The sequence below is a fragment of the Bos taurus genome, chromosome 6 (assembly GCF_002263795.3).
Source record: "Bos taurus isolate L1 Dominette 01449 registration number 42190680 breed Hereford chromosome 6, ARS-UCD2.0, whole genome shotgun sequence".
NCBI lineage: Eukaryota > Metazoa > Chordata > Mammalia > Artiodactyla > Bovidae > Bos > Bos taurus.
In genome coordinates, this window is record NC_037333.1 from 68,982,833 (window position 1) to 69,008,594 (window position 25,762).

Genomic DNA, 25,762 nt, shown 5'->3' on the forward strand with positions numbered 1-25,762 from the left:
GTGTCATATTTTATGTTCATTTTTATATAATTTAGTTTGTTGAACAAGAGAAGGGAGAGTCAGTTTAACTCCTGTCTTGTTACCTTAATCAGTGTTAAGGCTCATGTGAATATTGTTAAGTCTTGGAAACAATTGAAATCTAGCACATGAGTAGAATTCTACTAAGTTGAATAAGTCTCTTTGCTTTACGGAGATGGAGCCCAGACCATAGATAAGTCATCTCTGCTTTTAAAGTTGGATATAGAATTTAATGGGCTTCCCTAGAGGCTCAGACAGTAAAGAATCTGCAGTGCAGGAGACCCAGGTTCGTTCCCTGGGTTGGGAAGATCCCCTGAAGAAGGGACTGGCAACTGACTCCAGTATTCTTGCCTGGAGAATTCCATGGACAGAGGAGCCTGGCAGGCTATAGTCCATAGGGTCACACACAGTCAGACATGACTGAAGCAACTTAGCATATATGCATGCATGCATAGGGTTTAGGCTCTTTATCTAAATTTCAAAATGTATAAAATTCTGCATTTTAGAGCAAAGTATTTTTTTTCCTAGAAGACTTTTGTTAGGTAGGTAAGACAATTAGCATCTTAGTAGTCATCTGCTGCTAAGTCACTTCAGTTGTGTCTGAGACTCTGTGTGACCCCGTAGACGGCAGCCACGAGGCTCCCCCGTCCCTGGGATTCTCCAGGCAAGAACTGGAGTGGGTTGCCATTTCCTTCTCCATAGTAGTCATCTAGTACTACAAATTATATGAACCTAAAAATCTTATTTGTTCCTTAAATATTTTGAATTTGAGTTAGTGATGACACATGGGGCTGAAAGCAGTTTACTTCCGAAGTTTTCAGTATTTCCTCAGGATTTTCATTGTCTTTAGATTATTTTCCTGTTAGCAGTCTGGTTTCTAGTGCAGTGGCTGTTAAGCTTTTTGGTCACAGATCCCTTTATACTCTTAAAAATTACTGCAGACCCCAAAGAGCTTTTCTTTATGTGTGACATATTCATTTTTTTATTAGAAATTAAACCCAAGAAATTAAGATATTTTATTTAAATATTATTTTTAATGTATATCTAATCCAATTACACACTAAGATAACATTTTAATGAAAAATTATTCTTCCAGAATGACAAATTTTAGTGCAAAGAGTGGCCTTCTTTTATACCTTGTAAATCTCTTTGCTCATGTGGCATAATACAAAAAAAACTGGATTCTCCTGTTTGCTTTTGCATTAAATCAATTGTGATTGCACATGTCATGTAGCCTCTGGAAAAATTCATTGTACATTTGTAAGAGAATGAACACGAAGATGGCAAATAACATCCTAGTGTTTTTATGAAAGGAGTTTTGACCTTTCAAATTCTTAGAAGAGTCTTAGGGACACCCCAAGGAAGCTCCAGATAATACTTTGAGAACTGCTACTTTGCAGAAGCTTGGCTTATATTCAGTGAATATTATCTGCACCCTTGAGGAAGTATAATTTTGTCCCTTTATTTGAGAAATTATTTTGTAAGTATAACATTAAGCTGATTTACAGTTTCATCAAGATTTTTGGTCTTACGCAGCAAATCTGCAGGTTAATCTATGCTATTTGCCAAAAATGTAAGCACTAAAAATGTAGTTCCCAGAAGTACCTTTTGAAAAATAACTTCTTGAATTTTTAAAGAAGTACTCATTTTCTGTTTTGTTATAATTTTCTATATTAAAAAAATACAATAGTCTATAGTGTTTTCAGTAAACTCAAAATAGGGTATAATGCTAATTGTAATGAGCACAATTTAAGTTTAATAGCTATTAAAATGGAGAAGGCAATGGCACCCCACTCCAGCACTCTTGCCTGGAAAATCCCATGGACGGAGGAGCCTGGTAGGCTGCAGTCCATGGGGTCGCTAAGAGTCGGGCACGACTGAGCGACTTCCCTTTCCCTTTCACTTTTCACTTTCATGCATTGGAGAAGGAAATGGCAACCCACTCCAGTGTTCTTGCCTGGAGAATCCCGGAGACGGAGGAGCCTGGCGGGCTGCCATCTATGGGGTTGCACAGAGTTGGACACGACTGAAGTGACTTAGTAGTAGTAGTAGTAGCTATTACAAGCTTCTTTAAGATGTTGGTTTTTGAATGTCTTTTTCTCCCTGTGGATGCTGCCTTTATAATAGTTATATTTTTAATACAGTGTTTGTTGTTCAGTTGCTCAGTCATGTTCACCTCTTTGCGACCCCATGGACTGCAGCACACCAGGCTTCCCTGTCCTTCACCATCTCCCAGAGTTTGCTCAGACTCATGACCACTGAGTCGGTGATGCCACCCAGCTATCTTGTCCTCTGCTTCCCTTTCTGCCTTCAGTCTTTGTCAGCATCAAAGTCTTTTCCAGTGAGTCAGCTCTTGGCACCAGGTTGCCAGAGTATTGGAACTGTAGCTTCAGCAGCAGTCCTTAATATTCATTGATTTCCTTTAGGATTGACTGGTTTGATCTCCTTGCAGTCCAAGGGACTCTCAGGAGTCTTCTTCACAAGCATAGATGCTGTATATTGTAGAATTTAATTATGACTTAATATTTGCTTTCATTCGTGCTACTCTTCTAGTTATTTTGCCTTTAGAGTTTAATTCCTTTACAAGTAAAAATATTGATAGTTCTAATCTGAGATGTTTTTGTCTAACAAAATTTTTGTTTTCCGTAGGCTTTTAGGTTATTTTATAATTGAAAGAGTGAGAGATTGTAATAAAGATAAAATAATTCACCAATTTTATAGTTAATATAAAATTATCTTTTTTACTTTTTAGGTGTAGAGTATGCTGATAACTATTTCTGATGCTTTAAGTGTTCATAGTGCCTTTTAACACAATTTTTTCTTTCAAATTACTCCTGTTCCTTGTTGCACCTTGTAATTAATTGTTTTACTGTATAGGTTTATAAGTATTCTACGTCATATATTTTTTAAGTGTAGATTGTAGATGATGTGTATGTGTATGTAATCTTTAAAACACTGGTACATAGAAAAGCATGTGGTGGAAGGTCATATTTAAAGATTTTTATAAACCTTGATGTTTTGTACTCAGTTTTTTGGTGTGTGCAGAATTTACCTATGAGCTTGATGACTTGAAAGTAGTAATTGGTGAGACTTAAGGCAAGTGATTAGGCTTTTTGGTGTTTGTAACATACTAGTATTGATGAAGATTATAATTTCCAAGTGAGAAATAGAAAGCATAGTTTACATTGTTCTGGTGTGCTTCTTTCTTTCATTTGAACTGAATACAGAAATAGTAGGTAGTTGATAGCTGGTTACTATATTAGTTAGCTCTTGATCCATGACGACAGATTACTTTTGTAGAGCACAATGGTTTAAGACAACATACGTTTATTGTTGAACAGTGATTGTGGATTAGCAGTGTGGGGACGGCTTAGCTGGTCTTCTGCTTCAAGGTCTTTCACAGACTTTGAGATGGTCATCTCAAAGACTTCCTAAGAAAAGATTCATGTTCAGATTCACTGACTTCTGTGTTAAAAAGATTCACTTCCTCTCCACCATGGTAGTTTGCTTCATCATAGCATGAATGCTGAGAACACAACAGAAGAAACCAGCAAAATAGAAGTCAGTCTCTTTTGTAACCTAGTCATCGAAATAACATTCCATCATTTTTGCTGTATTTCATTTGTTGGAAATAAATCATTATCTAGCCCACCTTCAAGGAGAGGATATGAATATCAGAGGTATAAAAAGACATGCATACCAGGAGGCAGGAATCATTGGAAGCCAAGTTGGAGGCCTCCTATCATGGAACTCTTTCTTTGCCTAAGTTGTGTAAAATAATGATAGGATACATTAAGAATGAGTTCAGAGATAATTTTTATTCCATTTTTTAACTTGAATACAGAGCTATTACTTTTGTGTGAGAATTTTAAAAATAATGAATTTATAGTTGAATTCCTTTTGACGTGATGTTTTGCTGGCATGTTGCCTTTCTGTTTCTTTGTACCAGTTCCTTCAACCCCCTGACAGTCCCCCCACCCACCCTTACACTTCTTTACATTTAAAAGTTCATATTACATACTGGAAAAGTTAAATCCTATTTTCTTTCTTTTGAGGGTGCCAGACAGTATAAGCTGTCATATAGCTGTACTGTTTTATATCACAGTGGCACATGCTTTGTTTAATAAAAATTTGAAATGGAATTTATACATTTTGAGTAGCTCCACAGTGCAATTTGCAGGGAAGTTTGAGTGTAAATCCAGTGATTCTCAAAATATGGTCTCTGGTTAGCAACATCATTATCTCCTTGTTTGGAATGCAGATTCTCTCCCTCATGCCAGACCTACTGAATCAGAAGTTCCAGGGGAGGGGCCCAGCAATCTGTATTTTAACAAATTCTTGAAGTAATTCTGATGGTCGCTAAAGTGTCAAAACCCCATCTATTCATTCCCTTTAGAACTTGAATATAACTTTTCCAAAAGCTTTTGTCCAGTAATAGAAATCTTCCTTTTACTACTGTAATTTGCTACTCATTTTAAAGATAAAGGATACAGAAACACAATGCTTAATTTGTGTACTTCAAATCTGTTGGCTGGGCAGCACATGTGTTGACCAGGAAAGTTGGGAGTGCCAGGAGAAACAGGACAGGAAATTTTGAGGTGAATTTTGTCCTTCATTTTACTGTTCTCTCTTGTTAACAAAATCAAATACTAAATAGTGATTTTCTAGATGAGAATTGTGTTGGTCTAACATTATATTACAGATTAAACTTTTTACGTAGCATTTTTTAAATAAATTTACTAATTGTCAAAAGAATGGATCGTACAGTGTTTCATCAACTTTAAAGTTCTGTTTCAGTGAACTTTAATTCAAAATTAAGATTTTAATTATCTTAGGTGAGATATACGTCTCACGCTATCTTAGATGAGATATGTGTTTCACGCAAAAGGTCTTCTCTAGTTCTTATGCCAACTTTCTGATGTGTAGATATTGTTTGGAAAGACATCCATATCTATCTATGTAGCATAAGTTTTGTGTACTTAATTCCTTTCAGTTGATTTTTAAAAAGAATCTGTCTTATGGTACTACTGTAGTAAGAAAAATTAAAAGCAGAATGTTTGTAATTTTAACTGTCTTCATAGCACACTTAATAGTTTGGTTATATTCTTTTATTTTTATGTTTTGTGGAAGTTTAGTAACTTAAATGTTTTTGAAGACTGAATGTTGAGAGCTGAATAGTATTCTCTTAGTTATTTTATATGAGTTCACATTGTAGTTAGCTTAAGTGATGTATGTTGTTCATGTATTTACTTGGGTAAAGTTATTAGGATTACAGTGTGGGTTGCTGAAATCGGCATGGTTACCTTACCATACCTAGGACAGTGGTCATGAATTAAATAGTCACGTATTTAAACGTGAAAACTGGGACATATAGTGAAGCTCAGTAGTACTCTCTAAAAAAATCTGTAATCTTCTAATGAAGATCAAGTAATAGCAGCTATTAAGAGCATTTAATATACTGTGCCTTCCTTAATTTCCCAGTTAGTGTGGTGTCTGGAACTTTTGTTAGTCTGTATTCTTTGCTGGATTCTTTTAGTTTAGTAATGTAGGAAGCAGGGAGGTAGCTCGAGGTATGAGAATTACCATGGAGTGTAGCTCATTTTAGTAGACTTGTGGATGCCTAATGATTTTTGAAACATGACTGCTGCATTATTTATCTTTTTCGTCTTGTTGGTTTGAGTTTACCATATCCTTTTATTGCATGGGTGGTTAAGTAAGGTGCTTCATTCTCCATTTTAAGGCCTACTTATTTCCTTAAGTTCTGTTTGAATAAAACCTCTTAATCTGGTAAAACACGTAGAAAATTTTTAAATTATTAGCAGATGTTTCCATTGACAAGCAAACATTTGAAAGCAATTTTTTTCATTATTTTTTCCTATGTACTTAGTTAATGAATTTAGGTTACTTTTCCTCTTTGGGAATAGTTTTGATGTAGTTTTTAAAGATAGGATTTAGTAAAGCATTCTGACTTTGTTGAAGTTCTTTGTGATTTAATGTTTTTCTTGAAAAAATTTTTCATATTGGAAATTTTTCTACTTAGAAATGTCATTTTTCTTCAAACAAGAAAATTATAATTTGCATGACACGTAAATTTTAAATTAGGATTTAAGGGCGCATTTGAAGAGTCCCTGGTGGCTCAGATGATAAAGAATCTGCTTGCAATGCAGGAGACCCAGGTTCTAACCCTGGGTCAGGAAGAACCCTTGGAAAAGGGAATCACTACCCATTCCAGTATTCTTGCCTGGAGAATTCCATGGACAGAGGAGCTTGGTGGGCTGCAGTCCATGGGGTCGCAAAGAGTCGTACACGACTGAGCGAGTAACACTTTCACTTTCTTGACCAGTGTAAATTGAGAATGTTTATATGTAGTTTATTCCTTTAAAGATTATAATGTGTGCGAGTGAGAGTCACTCAAATTAGTATTTACTGACTTCTGTTGAAGTAAACCACTACATTCATCTTAGCGTGCCCTAGGGATGTAAATATATGAATTGGCTATATCCCTTGTCTCTACTCCCACAAGTCAAGGGAAATAATAACCTTTCCACACTCCTATCACCAATAAAAACAATTCATGTCCATATTTGAACATCCCTCATAGCTTTACTAAAGTGAATATCCATCATCTTCCGAGTTACCTTGTACTACCTGCAGTATTTAAGAGCCCCTTATCACTTTGCCTATTATACTGTTAAAATAACAAAATCAGATGTTGATTATTAAGCTTAGTGTTAATTTCATGGAGTTTGATATTTGTGTGTGCACAAAGGTGCTTTTTTTAACTAACGTCTCACTTTGTTCATGGTTACAATTAGTGGGGAAATCTTGTTATCAAGTTGTTAGACTGGGTTTTCATCAGGAAGTCTGATATTATACTCGAATTGTTGGTCCTGTGCAAGAAAACAGAATGCTGCTTTTGAGTGAATAAGCCAGGACGATGAGGCGAGGGGTTTTATTTCAAAGTTTTCTTTCGTGATGGCATAAGTACATAACAGGTTTTGAAATCCAGTTACTATATTAAATTTCATCACTTGTTTTTTAGGTATTCCAATAACTGTACCACCTCCAGGTAAAACTTTTTTCATGTTTTCTCCATCATTGTTAATAAACATGAAATTTCAAGCTTATAGTTACAGGAGGGACGGTGTTGATGTGGTTAGAATATAAAATAGGTTATTGGGATTTCAAGGTCCTATTTTCAGCTCTGCCTTTGCTTCATTCCAGTTTTGATTAAGATATTTAGTTTTCTTATACCTGTCTTACCCATTTCTGTAGAAATAGAGATTCTGAAAAAATTCTTACCATATCAATTTATTGAAAACAGTATAGGATTAAAAAGAAAATTTTTATCAAAAATTGTTTTTTCAAACCAAAGAATTTTTTATATGATGAAGTGACTGCAAGAGAAGAGAAAGTTCCCTTTATCTTGATTTTATCATGGTTTCTGATTGTTTTTACCCTCCTGACATAACTTAATATTGTGAGAAAATATGTTCTGAACCACACTGGTAGATTGACAGCTGGTCAGATGATTGTTCATAGAGCAGTGATTTAATTGTTCACTCTTGTAAGAATATGATCAACAGGAGTGTTACATGTGGCCCAGTGTGTTTTTTTTTTTAATAGTTTTTCAGGGTGATTTTTTTTTTTCTTTTGTAGTGTGATGCAGATATGATAGCAAGTGTGTTTATGAAGTTCAGTATTAAAAGACATGAAATGTAAAGAGATGAGAGGTGACAGTGCTTGGAAGGGTGGGTCTGAATTCAAAATGACCTTGATAAATAGTGGAGTTTAAATAGCTTAGGATAGTATACGTATTTAGTTGTCAGATAGAGAGTCACTGATTGTGTATGAGTGTGGCTGAAAAAGACCTATCAGGAGAAGTCTTAAAGGAGTCATTGGTCTGTCTTTATAGGTTAAGAAAAATGTGATTGTAAGATTGTCTAAAATAGGATTGTGGACTCTAGGACTAAGTAGTAATTGCTAAGTTTTACACTGCTAAGATATTTAATAGAGGAGAACCTAAAACTCAACAGTGAAAATGAGCATGGTGGATTTAAAACAGCTTGAAACAAGGCTAAAAATTGATTTAAATGGACATTTGAAAAGGGGTAGGAGAACTGAGATTCATTTTTACATAGAATACTAAAAAGGCTTAGTGGAAGTGTTTCCAAACATGTATTTTGTTGGATTGCTTCTTGTCCTCATTAAGATCAGTATGTGAATTGTAGTATGAGAGATTTAAATTACATAATTTAATGTACTTCCTAATAGTCAGGGTCCTTAAAACCTGGCAGAAATTGATGTCATAAAGAATTGGTATTGTAAGTTGTAGACTTTTCAAGCCTTGTTGAGATGCTTCATTGCCTGACTGAAAGTGCAGAGTAGATTAACTGTTAAGGTCCCTGGTAGCCGTATTCTGTGGTATTTCATCTAGGTTTTGTGAATTATTCAGAATGCAGACCTCATGATATAAAGCTGCACATTATTTCCTTTCTAAACTAATTTAAAAACTACATTATGTGCTTTTCTTTGTGAATTAGTTCTTTAGGGTTGTGCTATTTAAAACACATTTTATGATGGATATTCTCAGCCTTAAGCATTATATATTTACTGGTAAGATTTTATTTAAAAATTATGCATTTTAAGGCCATTTCTATACATCTAAACTCTCAAAATATTTTTGAAAGAGGTAAATGTTATTTTATTTGCTTTTCTTCTAAAATACTTTAAATGTATCTGGTGGCAATCCTACTACTGTTTAATATATGGAAAAGGTAAGGCATTGAGATTAACTTTCTTATACTCACAAAATGGGCTGTGTGTGGTGCTGAAAATAAGACCGAGTGTCCTGACTCCCAGTTTGTGCTCTGTGTATTAGACCAGACTGTTCATTCAAAGTTAATATTGATCCAAAAATCTGTTTATAAATTTAAGCTCCATTTTTTTCCTGTCCATTATAACATAGAGAAGCACGTTATAGTCCCAGAGAAATATAGTGACACACAACTTTTAAGTCGACATTGTGTTACATTCTAACTTCTTTTTATCTTATGATTGAATGTTTCAGGTTTTCCTCCTCCACCAGGTGCTCCACCTCCATCTCTTATACCAACAATAGAAAGGTAATCAGTATGGACACTGTAAATTTTTTATCATTCATAGGCTTTTGACAGAAGAATCATATGTATCTTGGTAATATTTTCAAAGATTTAATTTTGTAAACAGTAGTACCTGCCTTTTAATTCATAAGTCTAGATCTGTATTATTTACTCTCAGATAAGATATTGGACCTATACTTAATTACAGAAGAGGACAAAGAAAACGAAATGAATAGTATTTTGAAATATATTGCTTTGATTTATGGTACTCTTATTAAAGAAACCGCTAGATTGGTAAAAACTTGCCTATAGTCAAGTTTTGTGGGATATACAAACAGATGACTAGAAATTATGAATAATGCATGTCTGTTTTAGGATTAAGTAAGGACAGCTGTTATCAGGGACCACAGTAAAGAAAAGCTGCCTTATTCCTTGCTACCCAATGCAACTTGGCTTCCACAGAGGAAGAACGGATCCCTTTTGCCTGGCAGTTACCTTATTTTTTATACCCTGTATTTATAGTTCATGTTATTTGGAATGCTGTGGTAAAGAACATTTACCTCATGGATGGCAATACCATGTTTAACAGCATATGCTTTGGAATCACACAAACCTGGTTCAAATTTGGCTTCAAAATTTCCCAGCTTTGTGGCAAGGCAGGGTGCATAATAACTCATTGAGACTCAGGTTCCTCTTTTGCCAAATGGGGTTGATAGAATTATGAAGATTAAAACAACTCAGGTGAATATAAAGCATCAGCACCATTCTTGGCAGACAGAACTAACCAATAAATGGTAGCTATTATTATTTCCTCTTAAGTGGCAAAAAACTCTATTTAAAAAAATTACTGTATTTCTGAGAAAGTGATTCAGACTAAAGAAGAATCATGGGAACTTTAAATCAGTAGCTTCAAACTGCATATGATTTTCAGAAGAAATGATAAAACTCAGCAAAGTGACTTGTGAGACCATAAGCATTTAATTTTAAATCCCTGTTAAACATATATTTGTTTTCTCATTCAAAATGTTAAGAAGTAGTATTTGTTGAGTCTGTCAGTAGGGTGGAATTTCTGATTTTTATTCATTAAAATTAGTTTTTTTTTTTTTTTTTTTAAACTTTACAATATTGTATTAGTTTTGCCAAATATCAAAATGAATCCGCCACAGGTATACCTGTGTTAGTTTTTTAAGGCTAAATTTTAACTATGTCTGAAGTACTCTGTCAGCCTCAAAGTTTCTGTTCTCTCTTGTGTCAGGCTGAATTGATTGGACTATTCATGTTAAATAATAACAAGCTGTATCTTCTTTACATTTAGTGTTAGGCTTAATGCTGTTAATAGTCTGTGTTTTCAGTATTAAAAAATAAAGTTACTATGGAATTGCAGCTACCATTATATGGTGGTTGTAATTCCATAATAACTTAATTTTTTAGTACTGAAAACACAGGCTATTTAACAGTGTTAAACCTAACACTACATGGACAGAGGAGCCTGGCGGGCTACAGTCCATGGGGTTGCAAAGAGTCGGACACAACTGAGCAACCAAGAACAAACAAAAACAAACAGAACAAATTATATGGTGGTTAAGTAAAAGTCATAATTCTACCTTATGTTTTGCATTTGCACCAAGCTAAAATTCAGAACTTGCAACACGTAAAAATACATTTTTCTTTGACAGTGGACATTCCTCTGGTTATGATAGTCGTTCTGCACGTGCTTTTCCATATGGCAATGGTAAGTGTTATTTTTTAATTGCTCGGATTCAATTTAAACCAGTAAAATACTTAAATACTTTAAAATAGTAGAACCATGCTCCCATGGTTTAAAGTACTATCTTAAAAGGAATTAAAAAATACTTACTCTAGAAATAATTAATCTTACATATATTCCAGGTTACTTAACAGAATATTTTTCATTTCTTTAGTAAGGATGTAATTGTCCCTCCTTCCTTAGGTAGCTATAGTGTCATCTCCATTTGTGTATCAAGTTCCCTGCACGCATGTATCTATTTCTTAGCTTTCAAGACTATTCATTTGGTTAGTTTTTAATTATCCCTATGCTAATAGTGCCACACTTACTATAAAACTCTTTAATTTTGAGTTTTATAGTAAATCTGATATCTGTTTTAGCAAAAGCTATCTTACTCTGCTTCAGAAGTGATTTTGGGCCATTGTTCTTATATATCTATTTTAGAATCAACTTTTCAAGTTTCATTGAAAACTATTGAGATTTTTATTAATGACTAACTCATATTATGTTTACAATATGACAAACTATTGATTCAAGTAATCCTGACAGCCTTATATATAAAGCAGGCATACTGTTATGATCATTGTTTTATGGACTAGGGAATTTAAGAACAGCCAGATTAGGTAATTTGCCCAATGTCACACAGTAAGTGGCATAGTCAGGTCAGAATTTGAAACCATGCAGCCTGTCGCCAGAGTCCTTTCTCTTACTATATTTTATCATCTTGATGCTCTAGATCAGTTTGTAGGAATTCATACCTTACAACATTGAGTTAACGTCTGAACAAGCATTCTCTCCATTTATGGAGATATTCTTTAATGTGTTCCAATTGAGTGCTGTACCTCTCCATACACTTCTTAGACATCTTTAGTTAGATTTAGTCGTAGGTACCTGATGTTTTTATTGTCCTTATAAATAGTATCTTCATTTAAGCTACATGTTCTGTTTGTATTTGCTTGTATTTAGAAATAGAATTGGGTTTTGTTTTATTTATATGTATAACAGGTATATCAGTATATACTTCGTAGCTGTTACCTGTAGAACTCAGGCAGTATCATCTGCCCTTCTTTCCTTTTCAGGTATTTATTCGTCACACCCCATCCCCCTCATTTTTTGGTCTTACTGTTCTGACTAGGACCTCTGTATCATGTTGAAGTACTGCAAGTGGAGTTCTTGTCTGGAACCACCCCACCTACCCTTTTTAAAAAATTTTTTTTTAAGGAAATGCTTTTATATTTATACTATGAAATTTTTACTCTCAGATATTTGATAGAACCCTCTGTCAGAATAAGGAAAATCTCTTCTAGTTTTCCAAGGGCTTTTAAACTGAATGGATATTGAGTTTCATCAGATGCTTTCTGAGTTGATCGTATTGTTTTCTTTCTCTGTTAATGTGGCAGATTTCTAAGTTTTTCTAATATTAAACCACTGTTTATTTGCTGACATAAACCTAATTTGGTCACAACTGATTACTTTTTTAAAATAAATACAGACTTACTTAGAATTTTGACATCTAAGTCCACATATAATAAGTTTATATGTAATACTGTTCCGTGATTTTCCTTTATTTCTATTGTCCTTAACTGGTTTTAGTATTAAGGTTATACAAGCCACATGGGATAAGTTAAGGGGATAATCTTTTTTCCCATTCTCTGAAAGTTTTTGTATTATTCAACTGGTCTGTACCTTATAAATGAGTAAAAGTCACCTGTAAAAGCCATCTGGTCTTGTGGGAAGGTTTTAAATTGCTGATTTAATGTCTTTAATAATTACAGGACTAGTCAAGATTTCTTTGAATTAATGTGTTGGTCTAAAATATGTAATACTCTTTGTATCCCTGTAACATCTGTAGTCGTAGTCCCTTACTGGTTCTGATATTTTTTTATAAGGTCTCTTTTCCTAATCTTGTCAGAAGATTATTATGTTTTATTCATCTAGTCTTTAAAAGCCAACTTCTGCCTTTGTTTACTACATGCTAGTTTTCTGCTGACATGATTTCTTGTCTCCCTTCTGTTGGATTATACTACTTTTTTCTAAGCTCATAAGTTGAAAGTTTAATTCATTCACGTTCCATCTTTTGTAATGCAGGTTTTTTTAAGAATAATTTCCTTCAGAACAGTTTTCATCTCTAGACTTTTGACATATTGTACTTTTCTTTGTGTTCAGTTTTTAAATGATTTTAAATTTATGACATTTTTGACTCACCCCTGAGTTATCAGAAATGTGTTTTAAATTTGAAATAAATGGAGATTATTTTCCCATAACTTTTCATTTTTACTTCTAATTTAAATTGTGTGGTGGTCAGAAAACATGATGTCTATTATGCTTTGAAAGAACATAATATATTTTCATAAATGTTTCATATGGGTGAAGAGAATGAGTATTCTTTACCTGCCTGGCAGATTTCCATGTTATGTTCATTAAATCAACTCTATTAACAGTGTTTTGCTCAGTCCTTATATATCTGTAGTGATTTTTTTTTGTTTGCTTAAAGTGTCGATAATTGAAAAATTACATTAGTCCCCAATGATCGTGGTTGATTTTTCTGTTTCTACCTGTATTATTTTTATTAATTTTTATTTTAGAAAGTAAGGCTATGTTGTTAGATATTTGGAAGTTTAATTTGTTCTGTGTTCTTAGTGAGTTGCATCCTCTATCTTCACGTAGTCATTCTTCCTCGGGTGATCCTTTTAGTATGAGAATGCTTTGCCACTTATACAGTTACTCATATGGAAATTAGGGGATATAAGTGTTTTCCATTTTTTCTCCCATCCTTTCACTTTCAACCATCTTGTGTTTTTATGTTTAATGTTCAGAATATAGGTAGAATTTTTAAAAATACAAATCAACAGTTTCTGTCAGTTAAGTGATTAATTCCATCCTCTTTGTATTACTGTGATTTTTGAGCCATTCAAACTTGTCTTGCATATCCCCATTCTTTCTGTTGTGAAGTGACTGAAATTTTCAGGTGATTTTTTAAAATATTCTTTTTCCCTACATTGTTCTGAAATAATATATTTATCTCTATTTTTTTTTAGTGGTTACTCTTGAAATGCATTATGCATATATCTAATAGAAGTTATTTTTGTGTGTGAACTCTGTTTATAACTTTTGCTTATTTTTTGTTTCTAAATGTCTTTTGTTTTATTCTTCAAATATAATTTTGAGTACACATTTCTGGGTTGACCGTTACTTTGTCTCAGCACTCTGAAGATATCCTAATGTATTCTGATTTATATTTTTGCTATATTGGGAAGTTGGTGATGTATCTAATTCTGGTTTGCTGTCCACCTTTCAAATGAAGGGTCAAATCTTTAAGATTTGTTTCTGGCCATGTCCCCAGACTGTGGGTATTCACCATGTATTCTCTTTTCTACATACTAAATAATTTTCTTTTTAATCTAATGAAGCATTTTTGTGGGATTTTTACCTTTTTTTCCTCATCTTTCTCTTTTGTTTTTTAAGTACCATAACTTTTATTTTTGATTATTATTCTTTCTCTTTAGTTGCCTTTCCCCACCTTCCCGGTTCTACTCCTTCATGGCCTAGTCTTGTGGACACCAGCAAGCAATGGGACTATTACTCAAGAAGAGAGAAAGACCGAGATAGAGACAGAGACAGAGACCGAGAGCGAGATCGTGATCGAGACAGAGAAAGAGAACGCACCAGAGAGAGGGAAAGGGAGCGTGATCACAGTCCCACACCGAGCGTCTTCAACAGGTATGTTCAGTGCTCAGGAATTTATACACATGTATTTTATATGCACTTCAGAATTTTTATTCAGTGCCAGAATGGAAAATACAATTCAACTTGGAAAGGATTGTTTGAAGAGTAGTGAGGATAGCCATTTTAAAAGCATCAAGGCTGTCGTGTAATTCATAAGGACTTCCCACTATCTAAAGCAACAGTGTCCAAATTTGTTTGTTCGTTTCTTCCTTAAAACAGTTTTGAAAATGTCATACCCCTTCATGTATTTTTATCTTGCCACATAAAATTTTTCATTTTAAGTATAAACATTTGGCTAATTGGTAAAGAATCTGCCTGCAGTGCAAGAGACCCGGGTTTGCTTCAAGTCGGGAAGGTCCCCTGGAGAAGGAAATGACAACCCACTCCAGTAGTCTTGCCTGGAGAATTCCATGAACAGAGGAGCCAGGCAGGCTACAGTCCATGGGGTCAACTTAGCAACTAAACCAACCAACCAACCAGATAGATAAAATTTCCAGTCTGTTATAAGTATCATAATTTTGAAAGTTATCGTTACTCTTTTGAACATATCCAGTGGATTAAGGATACTACAGTGATTTGTTAAACATCATTATCCATCTTTTTAAAATGTATAAGCAAGCTCTCTTTAACAGTTGGAAACTCTGCATTTCTTTTTATGCCTAAATTCTTATTTCTGAACCATGTCCCGAAAGAATTTTATTCTAATGTAAAGTATTTTTATTATGAAAAAGTATTTTTAATTATCCATCCTATTTACCCTGCAACATACCTATGTAAGTTAATGTATTAAAAATGTAATGACCATACTATTAAGTATTTAAAATTTTTTTCTGATTTTGGTCATCATGATTTATTTCTATATATAAATATAATGCAAATTCTGAAAATAATTTACTGGAGCTACATTCCTTTATGTGATGAAAGAGTTTCTGCCCATCTCTTAATTAACGTTTGTATCCATAAATGAATGTTACTGTTGTTAGGGGGAAGAAAGGCTTTGCTGTTATTATATTTCTTTCTTTCTTTATTGTATATATGTAAGCCCTGACAAACCTTGTTCACATGAAATACGTAAATAAGAATTAATGGAATTTTGCTGTGGCTCTGTCACAGTTATTTGAGCACTTTAAGATTTAGTGATATGTCAAAATTATACAATTAACATATCATCAGAAGTTCCTTTTAAGGATCCATAAGCTCATGGCTCAGTTTTCTTAAAAGCAAAGAAATCACCAATTGTTACTCAGTATAACAATAAAAGTACCACAGACTTGTAGCTTAGAACAATAGAAATTTACTCCCCCATTCCATTTATGGAAAATAGCTAGCAAATAATTCATGAAATATAGCTCCTCTTTATTGGCAAGCCAGCCAGCCACATGACAGACCCAATTTCTGTGGGGGGAAAGTCTAACTTCATTTTTCTTGTTCTGTTAAATGAGTTAATCCATATCCCTTGTCTAAGATAAAATAGTCACAGAACTCAAAATAAGGTGCTGCCTCCCCAACACTTTGTTTTGCTTTCCTTCAGAAGGAATTTTAGGTTTTGTTTTTTTTTTTTACTAGTTCAGGGAAAATTCTTAGGACTCCCACCATACTCCTCTACAGTATATCTGAAGTTAGAATGTCTCAAGACACAGGCCAAAATATTCCATTTCTTACTTCATACTTTGTAACAGAAGAATATATAAGAGATAAAGGCCTAAAGCCCTGTAAAAACTTTATGGTTCCTGGAATAAAATTGATCTTACTGACACTAATATTTTAACTTAGATGCCATGATGGTTTTTATACCCTGAGCCAATAATGTACTGTAGTAAAATTGTTGAAAAGAATGCCTTTCTTTTGTAAAAGATCAGGAACATGATGGAGAAGAGATTAACTGGAGAAATGGTGTGATGTTTTACCTGCTGGTGTATCATTAGGCACTCCATATTTAGGAAGGAATTAGAGATGGCAGTGGCTACTCACTCCAGTATTCTTGCCTGGAGAATCCCATGGAGAGGAACCTGGCAGGCTACAGTCCATGGGGTTGCAAAGAGTTGGACACGACTAAATGACTAAGCACATTTAGGAAAGAATAAATATGGAAGTTCAGGATATGGAAATTGATTCCCTAAAACTTTGTGCCATTGGAAAGAACTCACTTATTGCTAGCCAAAAGAAGGAATTCAAAATTCTTTTTGTGACCCATAAGTCACAAGTCCAGTGCACCCTTCTGTATTTTAACCCCAATTCTCTCCCAAGCCAATATACTGCATGCTCTGTCTATAGTGAACTAGTTGTACATCTGGAAATCCTCACAGTTTTAATACCTCCTTCCTTCATGTTATTCCTATCCTTTACTGCCTCACAAATTTTTACTGATTCTTCAAGGTTCTGCTCACATTTGTCTTCCGTGAGCTTCTCTGAACCTGAAAGAAAGAATGTAATTATTCCTTCACATACTTCCTAAGCACTTTATGTATTTTCTTTAGAGCATGTCTGTCTTAGTAAGCCTCTTTCAGGGCATTGACTACCATTTTTCATCTCTCTGTTCTCAGCCCTTTGTCCATTTACGCCTGGCACATAATGACTATGTCGGTGAATAAAATGACGTACACATATCGGGAGGAGGGTGAATACAATAGAGAAAAAATGATCTTGAAAACTCTTGGTGAAACTGTGCTAGCTAGATAGGTTTTGAAATGGTTAAAAATCACCCTTTATCACTATCAAGACATTGATATGAACATCTTTCTAATTAACATATCCATTGAGGTACCTTTACAATGTAGAATGAAATATGTTTAAGATAACTTTTTCTTGCTTTATCAGCTATTTTTATGCATAAGATACACAGGTACACAGTTTTCCGATTTTGCTTGGTGAGATGAAGCAATGTATTAGTTCAGGATGTGAGCATATGCTTGATTCAGACATTTGTTTTGTTAGATGTGATCATGTAATCATATACTTCTTAATCCAAAAAGGTTCTTGAGGATTATCCAGTCTAAATTTTAACTTGTCAGGTGAGAGAATGGAAGCATAGAGAAATTAAACCAACAGTATGGTATCTAGTGGAAATATGGTTGAGATATTACTTAAAATCATTTCTAGTCTTGGAATTAGGTAGTTTAAAAATTCTATTGCCTTTGTTTTCCTTATTTTTCTGTACTTGATTTTTGTTTTTTCTTTCGTCTTTTAGAGGTCGTGGGGAATCGGATTAATTCTTTCATTCATTAACTGACATTCTTTGAATCCCCGTTATGTGCCAGGGACAAAGTTGTGTGCTGAGGATACAGAATTACTCATATCATTACAGATTAACCATATAATAACTGTCACCTTAACTAGCACTGTGGTTGGAAGTTTAAAGTTTTGTGTAAAAAAAGTGCAGAAAGAAACTCAGTAAGATTTATTAATCTTTTTTCTCTAATAGCTCCTAATAATATGACTTATACATTGTAGGCACCTGGTAAAATTTTATTGACTAAATAAGTGAAGGTACAATGGCACCCCACTCCAGTACTCTTGCCTGGAAAATCCCATGGATGGAGGAGCCTGGTAGGCTGCAGTCTATGGGGTCGCTAAGAGTTGGACACGACTAAGTGACTTCCCTTTCACTTTTCACTTTCATGCATTGGAGAAGGAAATGGCAACCCACTCCAGTGTTCTTGCCTGGAGAATCTCAGGGACGGGGGAGCCTGGTGGGCTGCCGTCTATGGGGTCACACAGAGTCGGACACGACTGAAGCGACTTAGCAGCAGCAGCAGCATGGCACCCCAGTCCAGTACTCTTGCCTGGAAAATCCCATGGTTGGAGGAGCCTGGTAGGCTGCAGTCCATGGGGTCGCTTAGAGTCGTACACGACTGAGCGACTTCACTTTCACTTTTCACTTTTATGCATTGGAGAAGGAAATGGCAACCCACTCCAGTGTTCTTGCCTGGAGAATCCCGGAGACGGAGGAGCCTGGTGGGCTGCGGTCTATGGGGTCACACAGAGTCGGACACGACTGAAGTGACTTAGCAGTAGCAGCATGGTCCATACATATGTTCGTATCTGTGTGTGTAGTATATGTTTCAAGTTTGTGTGGTGGGAAATGTGCTGTTAACTTTAGTCAAAAAAAGTGCACAAATTCTGTTAAATTCAAGGGCACTACTTTCCAGAAAGTTGAATTGTTTCTAATGTAGTTAAAAGTAATATATTTGAGATAGTACTGTTATCTCTTGAATGCACATGTTCACAAGGTAAGGAATGTAATGCAAAACTTAATAGGAAAGAAGCCTAAAATGAATTGCTTTGCTAGAGCTCATAAAGGTTTACTTTGCATGAATAATACAGTGTTTATAAAATACTTTGAGTTTAATTTCAGACACACCCATGCACAGATTCCACTCAATTTTTATTGGTGCTAAAAAGTGTTAATCGTTAAACCACATTTGATTTTCAGGTTGCTAGCTGTAGGGCATCAGAAGTAATGTTTACCTAAATCTGACTAAAAGTTCAAGGCCAGAGAGGGGAAAAGAGGTGGAAGAATTTTGTGTTGTTCTGAATTATCCCAGAAATAGTGTTCTCTGGAAAATCCAAGTGAAGTATAAGTAAAGGCTGTTTTTCCTCAAGACTGACATTTTAGCAATATGGCATGTAGTATGTGTTGTGTTACAAATTACAGAGTCATTGTTTTGAAAATTACAGACAAATTTCAATGTGTTTTTTAGGCTGCTTAATTGTGGGCCAGAGGGAAGGCTGGTCATTCTAGGATGTTCGAAATGAGCTCTAATGATTTCCAGGCCCAGAAAAACCTTTGTGCTGCAGCTGCTTATCGGAGAAGGGGTCTTTATATTTTGAGTATGAGACCAAATCTTCCACCATCTGTGGGAATGGTCCCATCAGATGGCTTGCTTTCAGAATCTTAAAGGCCTCAAATCTAATAAAAATTGGTGGCAGGGTGAGAGGGAAAGAGGTTACAAATGACAAATTGTGAGATAATTGACTTTAGTTATTTTTATGTAAATCCAGTTGGAATCATTACAAAGAGCTTATTTTGAAAAAAATTATTTTTGGCTGCGCTGGGTCCTCCTTGTGGTGCACGGGCTCTTTGTTGCTGTGCACCGGCAGTTGGCGCGTGGGCCTCTTGTTGCAGTGGCTTCTCTTGGTGTGGAGCACAGGCTTTAGAGCGCGGGGGCTTAGTTGCCCTGCGGCAGGTGAGATCTTCCTGGACCAGGAACTGAACGCATGTACCCTGCATTGCAAGGTGGATTCTTAATCACCGGACCATCAAGAAAGTCCCAAGAACCTCATTTTTAAAGAGGGTAACATTAATGTTAATATTTGTCATGGTAGGTAGGTGCGAGTTTATTCTCCTTTTAGAAGCTTTATTAGTTACCTTTACAAAAAGGGTTCCATTTCTGAAAACTTTAGCATTAAATTTAATGAAGATGATGAACCTGCATGTTAGTGGCCGTTTGTTGAGGGCCTGCCTACTCTTGTTCCAGACACAGTTTATAAATACTATTGTCAGTTCTGCAACAACCCTGAAAAGACTGTTGCCAGTTTTACAGGTGAGGAAACTGAGTAGAGAGGTTAAGTTACTTACCCTGGACCATAGCAGAGTCAGGATGCCCCTGGGCCTGCTCTGCCCAGACTGCTCTTGCTACTTCCCACTGCCGGACATAGTGCATTACCTTTCTGGTGGCACATTTCCATTTTCCCAATACCAAGTACATATTTATGATTAGAAAAAAATTATTTCATGTGTATGTGCGTGTGTGCATATATATATATATATATATATATATATATGTCTGCATATATGAATACTTTTAAAAATAAAAATGTATCACAGGCAATAATAACTTGGTCAGCAATATGACTTGGCATTAGGTATAACACTCCTGAATTATCACTTTTGCTAAGAGACCACTGTTAGGTTGATTGGTTTTTATATGGCTTATACTTCCACCTGATTCTGTTTCCTGTTATTCTCTAAGATTCCTTAGCATCTTGATGCTGTGTACAAATTACTAATTTAATAATTTGTATTACACATTAATATTTATAGAAACCATAGCTCTTTAGCAACAGTGTTCCAAAAGATATTTTTATTCATTCTAAAAGAGTTTACTGATATTAGGCTGTAGAGAATGTTGGCTTGTATGCTAAATAAAAAGACTTGAAGGATTAAGAAAAAACAGAAGTATATCTCAATTTTCACAAAAGGACCTGAAGAGAAGTCTCAGAAGGTAAAGATGATTATGCTTGTAACACTAGCCATCAGTCCCAGTTTCACTAGTCCATTTTCTCCAAGATCAGAAAATGGAGGTGCAGCTTAATACGGATTTGAAGTTATTCCCATGGCCACGTCTCCATCCCACCCCCAGTGACACACACACAGTAGTATTAAGTTATTGGGATGTCAGAATTCAAGTGTGTACACAGCCAATTTTCAGCCCACATTGTGTGTGGATATTGTGGAAGTTGTTTTGGTGTCACACTGTTCTTAATGTTTATACTGCTTCTTTAGATGAATATACTCTATGTGATTCAAAAACTTAAGAACCTTATCTGTATTTGAAAGCCAAATAGTTTTAATATGTTTTTAGAATTTTAAATGTCTACCTATGATTTTATAAATATAAGAATTTTGGTTGGAAATCTGAGATAAGCAAACATGCTTTTAATTATAAAAAGTAAAGTGAAAGTCACTCAGTCGTGTCCGTCTCTTTGCAACCCCATAAACTACAGTCCATGGAGTTCTCCAGGCCAGAATACTGGAGTGGGTAGCCGTTCCCTTCTCCAGGGGATCTTCCCAACCCAGGGATCAAACCCAGGTCTCCAGCATTGCAGGCAGTTTCTTTACCAGCTGAGCCACAAGGGAAGCTGCGAATTAAAATTTAAATCAGTTTCAGCTCCCAATTTCTGAAGAAAAACAGCATTGTTTTTATAAGATTTCTTCCCTGTAACAACTGAAAGCATAGAAAAAACTTGATCCTGTGTAATTATTGTATATTTTGTATTGTATTAGATCTAGTACTAATTTGGGAGCAGCATTGTTTTCCTCTCAGTTCAGTAGACACATACTTTGCACTTGTTCTGTTTAAGGTGCTAACATGGGGACTTCTGGACTCAGGTCACCTCTTTTGTAGTTTGAAGTCGTTCAGAATCAACAGTCCAGCTGTCAAGAGTACTTGTTTCTATTCTGTTTCAGTGATGAAGAACGATACAGATACAGGGAGTATGCAGAAAGAGGCTATGAGCGCCACAGAGCAAGTCGGGAGAAAGAAGAACGACACAGAGAAAGACGACACAGAGAGAAAGAGGAAACCAGACACAAGTCCTCTCGAAGGTTTGTTCTTTAATAAATAGTGAATCAGTTTGAAGCCAGGGAAATTGATTTGACTTCAGGAAGTAGAAGCAAACATTGCCAGTAACCACTAGAGCATATATGTGTTCCTAATTAGAAGATCAAGAGTAATCTGTTAAAGTAGTTGGTTCTTTTATAGATTTCAACAAAGACCTTGAAATCTAACAAGATTATGTTTAATACCCATAAGCCAAAATTAGCATGAAATGAAAAATATATGAAAATTATACTTACTACATTATCTTGAGCAGGAGGGAATTTGTCATGAATCAATTTTTAGTAGTAAATATTATTAAACAAAGCAATGTTCAGTTTAATCAAAGAACATTCAGGGCCCTGTAGTCCCAAAAAAAAGTATTACATTTTAATGTGTATTGCCTAAAATCAACTCTAGAAAGTATTTCCTGTTGTGATTTAGTATTTTAGTTTCTAATTTGTAATTAGTCTTTTAGAATAAAGTATATGGTCCCTACTGGCCCTCTCGGCACAGTGGGCGTTTTGTCAGTCTCATAATCTAAAGTATGTGGGCCTTACTGTTCTAGTATAACAACAGTGAAGGTGAGCATTAAATGTAAGTATAATCCCAGCATAGAAGTCACATAAAATGTGATTACTCTCCAAAATGTATTTGAGAAAAAAAGTATCAGGTTATTTAAAACCCATTGCTATACCAAGAATTTACCTAAAATGGGTTGATTTGTCACTACTTATGTAGTTAAACATTAAGAAAAATATGCCTTTCTTTTTTTCTTCAGCAATAGTAGACGTCGCCATGAAAGTGAAGAAGGAGACAGTCATAGGAGACACAAGCACAAAAAATCTAAAAGAAGCAAAGAAGGAAAAGAAGCTGGCAGTGAGCCTGCCCCTGAACAGGAGAGCACCGAAGCTACACCTGCAGAATAGGCGTGGTCATGGCCTTTTGTGTATAGTAATGCCAGAAGTAGATACTGTAAATCTTGTTATTTTTCTGGATAATGTTTAAGAAACTTGCCTTTCATCTTGTTCTGTTATGAAAATTTAATTTTCTCTTCCAAAATAAAAGAGTGAATTTTTCATGTTAAGTTAAAATTTTTGTCTTGTAATATTTAAAAAATAAAAAGGCAGTAATGACTTTGTATGGAAGAAAGTAATATGAATGAGTTACTCAGCAGAGAATTTAAAGAGCTATGTTTAGCTGTGTACATACACAATATCTGATAAAAGTCAAGGTTCCCTCTTGGCCAGTTTTCTTTCTTTCTTTTTTTTTTTACAGCTCAAGCAGGCAAGATTTATCGGGCAAGCAGTACACTTTCGGGGCAAGAGAGTGGGTCAGCCCCCACAGAAGAGGTCTTGGCCGGTTTTCTTGACTTAATCAAATACCAGTCTCTTATGAGGTTGCACTGCAAAAGGCATCAAAAGGTACCTCTGCGTATTGAGATTAAAACTAGTCTTTTCTCATCACTGTTGTGGCACTGTGGTTTTGCATATTAAAAAACTCGTATACAATTTTGATATCACAGCTTTTTTATAGCAGGTTTTCAGTGTTCTAAATTTGGGTTTATGGTGAAACTAAGTAGGGAATTTTTATATCCACAGTAATAAAATCTAATGGCATTTGGGTTGCCTCTAAAATAACTTGTAGTTTCTAGAGAGCAGGCATATGGACAGATACTCATCACTGACAAAAATTTGAACTGCCTCACTGCCATCTTCCATGAGCCAAACCAGGGTCAAGGTGGTTTGGCCTTTTCTTGATGCTTTTTCAAGGCTTATTGGTTGAGCAGCATGTTGGGTTTTTACAGTTACTAGCTATATTGTGAATTAAAATAAATGACAAGAGCTTTAGTAATTTTCTGTAACATTTAAGAAAATACAAGTTTACAAAATTCTGTGAACATTTTTAGGGATAACCCGTAGGAGGTGTTTGTCAGTGAAGGTAACAACATGGCTTTAAAAGAATGAATTACTAGGAACTTTTAAATAGTGATGGTAGAAATGCACTTAGTATCACATACTAAAGGACAGCTATATAATTTTTGAAAAATATTTATTTCTCATTTGATGAACACTTGTCAGCAGTGCACTTTTATAATCCTGTGTCTGGAAATTGTTTTTAAAATGCCCATAATGAATGCTTTACAGACCTCAGCACATACCAAATTTTAATTAAACTGTATGATTTAAATTCAGTGGGAGCATACAAACCATATCAGCTGTTGAAGAGCTTTATAGTGAATAGAAAATTTTAGCTGTGGAGTAATGAGAAATGTTCCACACTGCATAAAAATTAGTAATGTTTATGTTTTGAGAATTACATTTTCTGAGGTGTAATTGGCTTTCATTAGATCCTACTTTTCCTGATGTTACAGTTTAATATTTTTACAGTATAGCCTTCAAATAAAAAAAAAATTTGACAAGATAAATACATTGTTTCAACTTAGCTTACTTGTGATTTCCTATTTTTCTATAACCCATCATTCATTCTATAAAAAAGTGCCAGGCCAAGAAGCAATGGTGAGAGTTATTTTTCCTTTAAGTTCTTTTAGCATCCTTGCCAAGCAAGCATGGATCATTCCTGTTGTACTTCTACCATTGACAGCCAGAAGAATATCACCACATCTAAAAAGTAAATAAATGAACAAGGTATATGATTAACATTTTGAGCCATAGCTGAAGTTAATGCAATTTTTATGGTGGTCCTAGTTTTTGCTACGCTTCTCAGTTTTGATTATATTCTAATTAAGATTCTCCCCACACCCATCACTTAAATTCTGTCAAATTCTATTATTCAGCTTGTTTTAGAAAGAATTCTAAAAGTATCAGAAGTTGCTGTATGGGATCAAGAATAACTTAATTTTGGATTTCTTGGGAATGGAATGCAACATAAATGTTTCAAATTTATGACCAATAAAAAAAGGCATAGTAAATATATGCCTTATTTCAAATGGGGCCAAGCTTTTGCACATAAAAAACACAATCTTTGAATATAAGTTTTTTGTTAAGCAGTCATTATTATTACCTGATTCTCCCATCATTGTATGCTGGTGTTCCTTCAACAATGGATTTGATAAAAAAAGGTTTGTTCCCATTGTATTCTTCATAACCTCCTACGATGCAGAAGCCTAGACTTCCAGCTGTATTTCTTCGTAATATAACATCTTTACAGTTATACAGGTACCTTAAATAGAACAAAATCAATGTAAATGCACAGTTAATTTGAACTCATAGTAATTAATTACTGTGGTTCATCTTCCATTCCCTTTATTGGTATTATTAGGGTTAATAGCACAGGATGGGTCTCACTCAAAATTGTCATAGCCCAGTAACCTTTGTGCTAAAAAAGCTGGCTTTTTCTAATTGAACTTATCTTTTCTAAACACCCTTTAAAAAATGAGGCCATCTATTTATTACATTCTGTTTATATGTCTACTAGGAAAGATTCATTTTCTGCTTGAAGATTTAACCCCTCAATTTATATTAAAAAGTTAGTTATACCTAAATCTTTACTGATGAACCACGTTCGAGCATACTTACAGTACCATATTTTTATTATAGATATAAATAATTTTTAATGAAGGAAATTCTTTGAATAAATGGTTAATCTGAAAAAATTTAAACATAACCCTAATTAATGCATTGTCTGAAGTATTATTTTGACTTACCAGTTTATACATAGTTCTACATATTTGATAGGTTATAGAGAAGCATTCAGGCCACATAATATAGTGAGTGGAGATTGAGGTACATTTAAAGATAATAATGATTCATATCCAAGGGGGAAAAAATCAGCGATAAACTGAATTAGAAATAGGAGAATGACCACAGGTCTTCTGTAAATGGGTAGAA

General features: G+C 34.7%; 2 protein-coding genes across 21 annotated transcripts in view; one reads left to right on the top strand and one right to left on the bottom strand.

Annotated features, from left to right (window-relative positions):
- FIP1L1 (factor interacting with PAPOLA and CPSF1) overlaps window positions 1–23,005 on the top strand; it is a 64,957-nt gene extending 41,952 nt beyond the window's left edge. For 7 of the 16 annotated variants that reach the window (XM_024992931.2, XM_024992938.2, XM_024992932.2 and 4 more), the window contains 6 exons: window positions 7,061–7,087; window positions 9,089–9,143; window positions 10,796–10,851; window positions 14,373–14,586; window positions 21,782–21,919; window positions 22,693–23,005. In XM_024992931.2, the coding sequence (XP_024848699.1) occupies window positions 7,061–7,087; window positions 9,089–9,143; window positions 10,796–10,851; window positions 14,373–14,586; window positions 21,782–21,919; window positions 22,693–22,840 (638 nt within the window). In that variant the 3' untranslated portion in view covers window positions 22,841–23,005. The remainder of the gene's footprint in view (window positions 1–7,060; window positions 7,088–9,088; window positions 9,144–10,795; window positions 10,852–14,372; window positions 14,587–21,781; window positions 21,920–22,692) is intronic. The other 9 variants (XM_024992933.2, XM_024992934.2, XM_024992941.2 and 6 more) reach the window with 3 other exon arrangements.
- The window catches only part of LNX1 (ligand of numb-protein X 1), a 191,626-nt gene continuing 185,416 nt past the window's right edge, over window positions 19,553–25,762 (bottom strand). For 4 of the 5 annotated variants that reach the window (XM_010806136.4, NM_001076234.2, XM_059887615.1 and 1 more), the window contains 2 exons: window positions 24,936–25,094; window positions 23,947–24,535 (listed from right to left, as the gene is read on the bottom strand). In XM_010806136.4, coding sequence (XP_010804438.1) covers window positions 24,400–24,535; window positions 24,936–25,094 — 295 coding nt within the window. In that variant the 3' untranslated portion in view covers window positions 23,947–24,399. Of the gene's footprint in view, window positions 19,817–23,946; window positions 24,536–24,935; window positions 25,095–25,762 lie in introns of those variants that run through there. The other variant, XM_059887616.1, reaches the window with a different exon arrangement.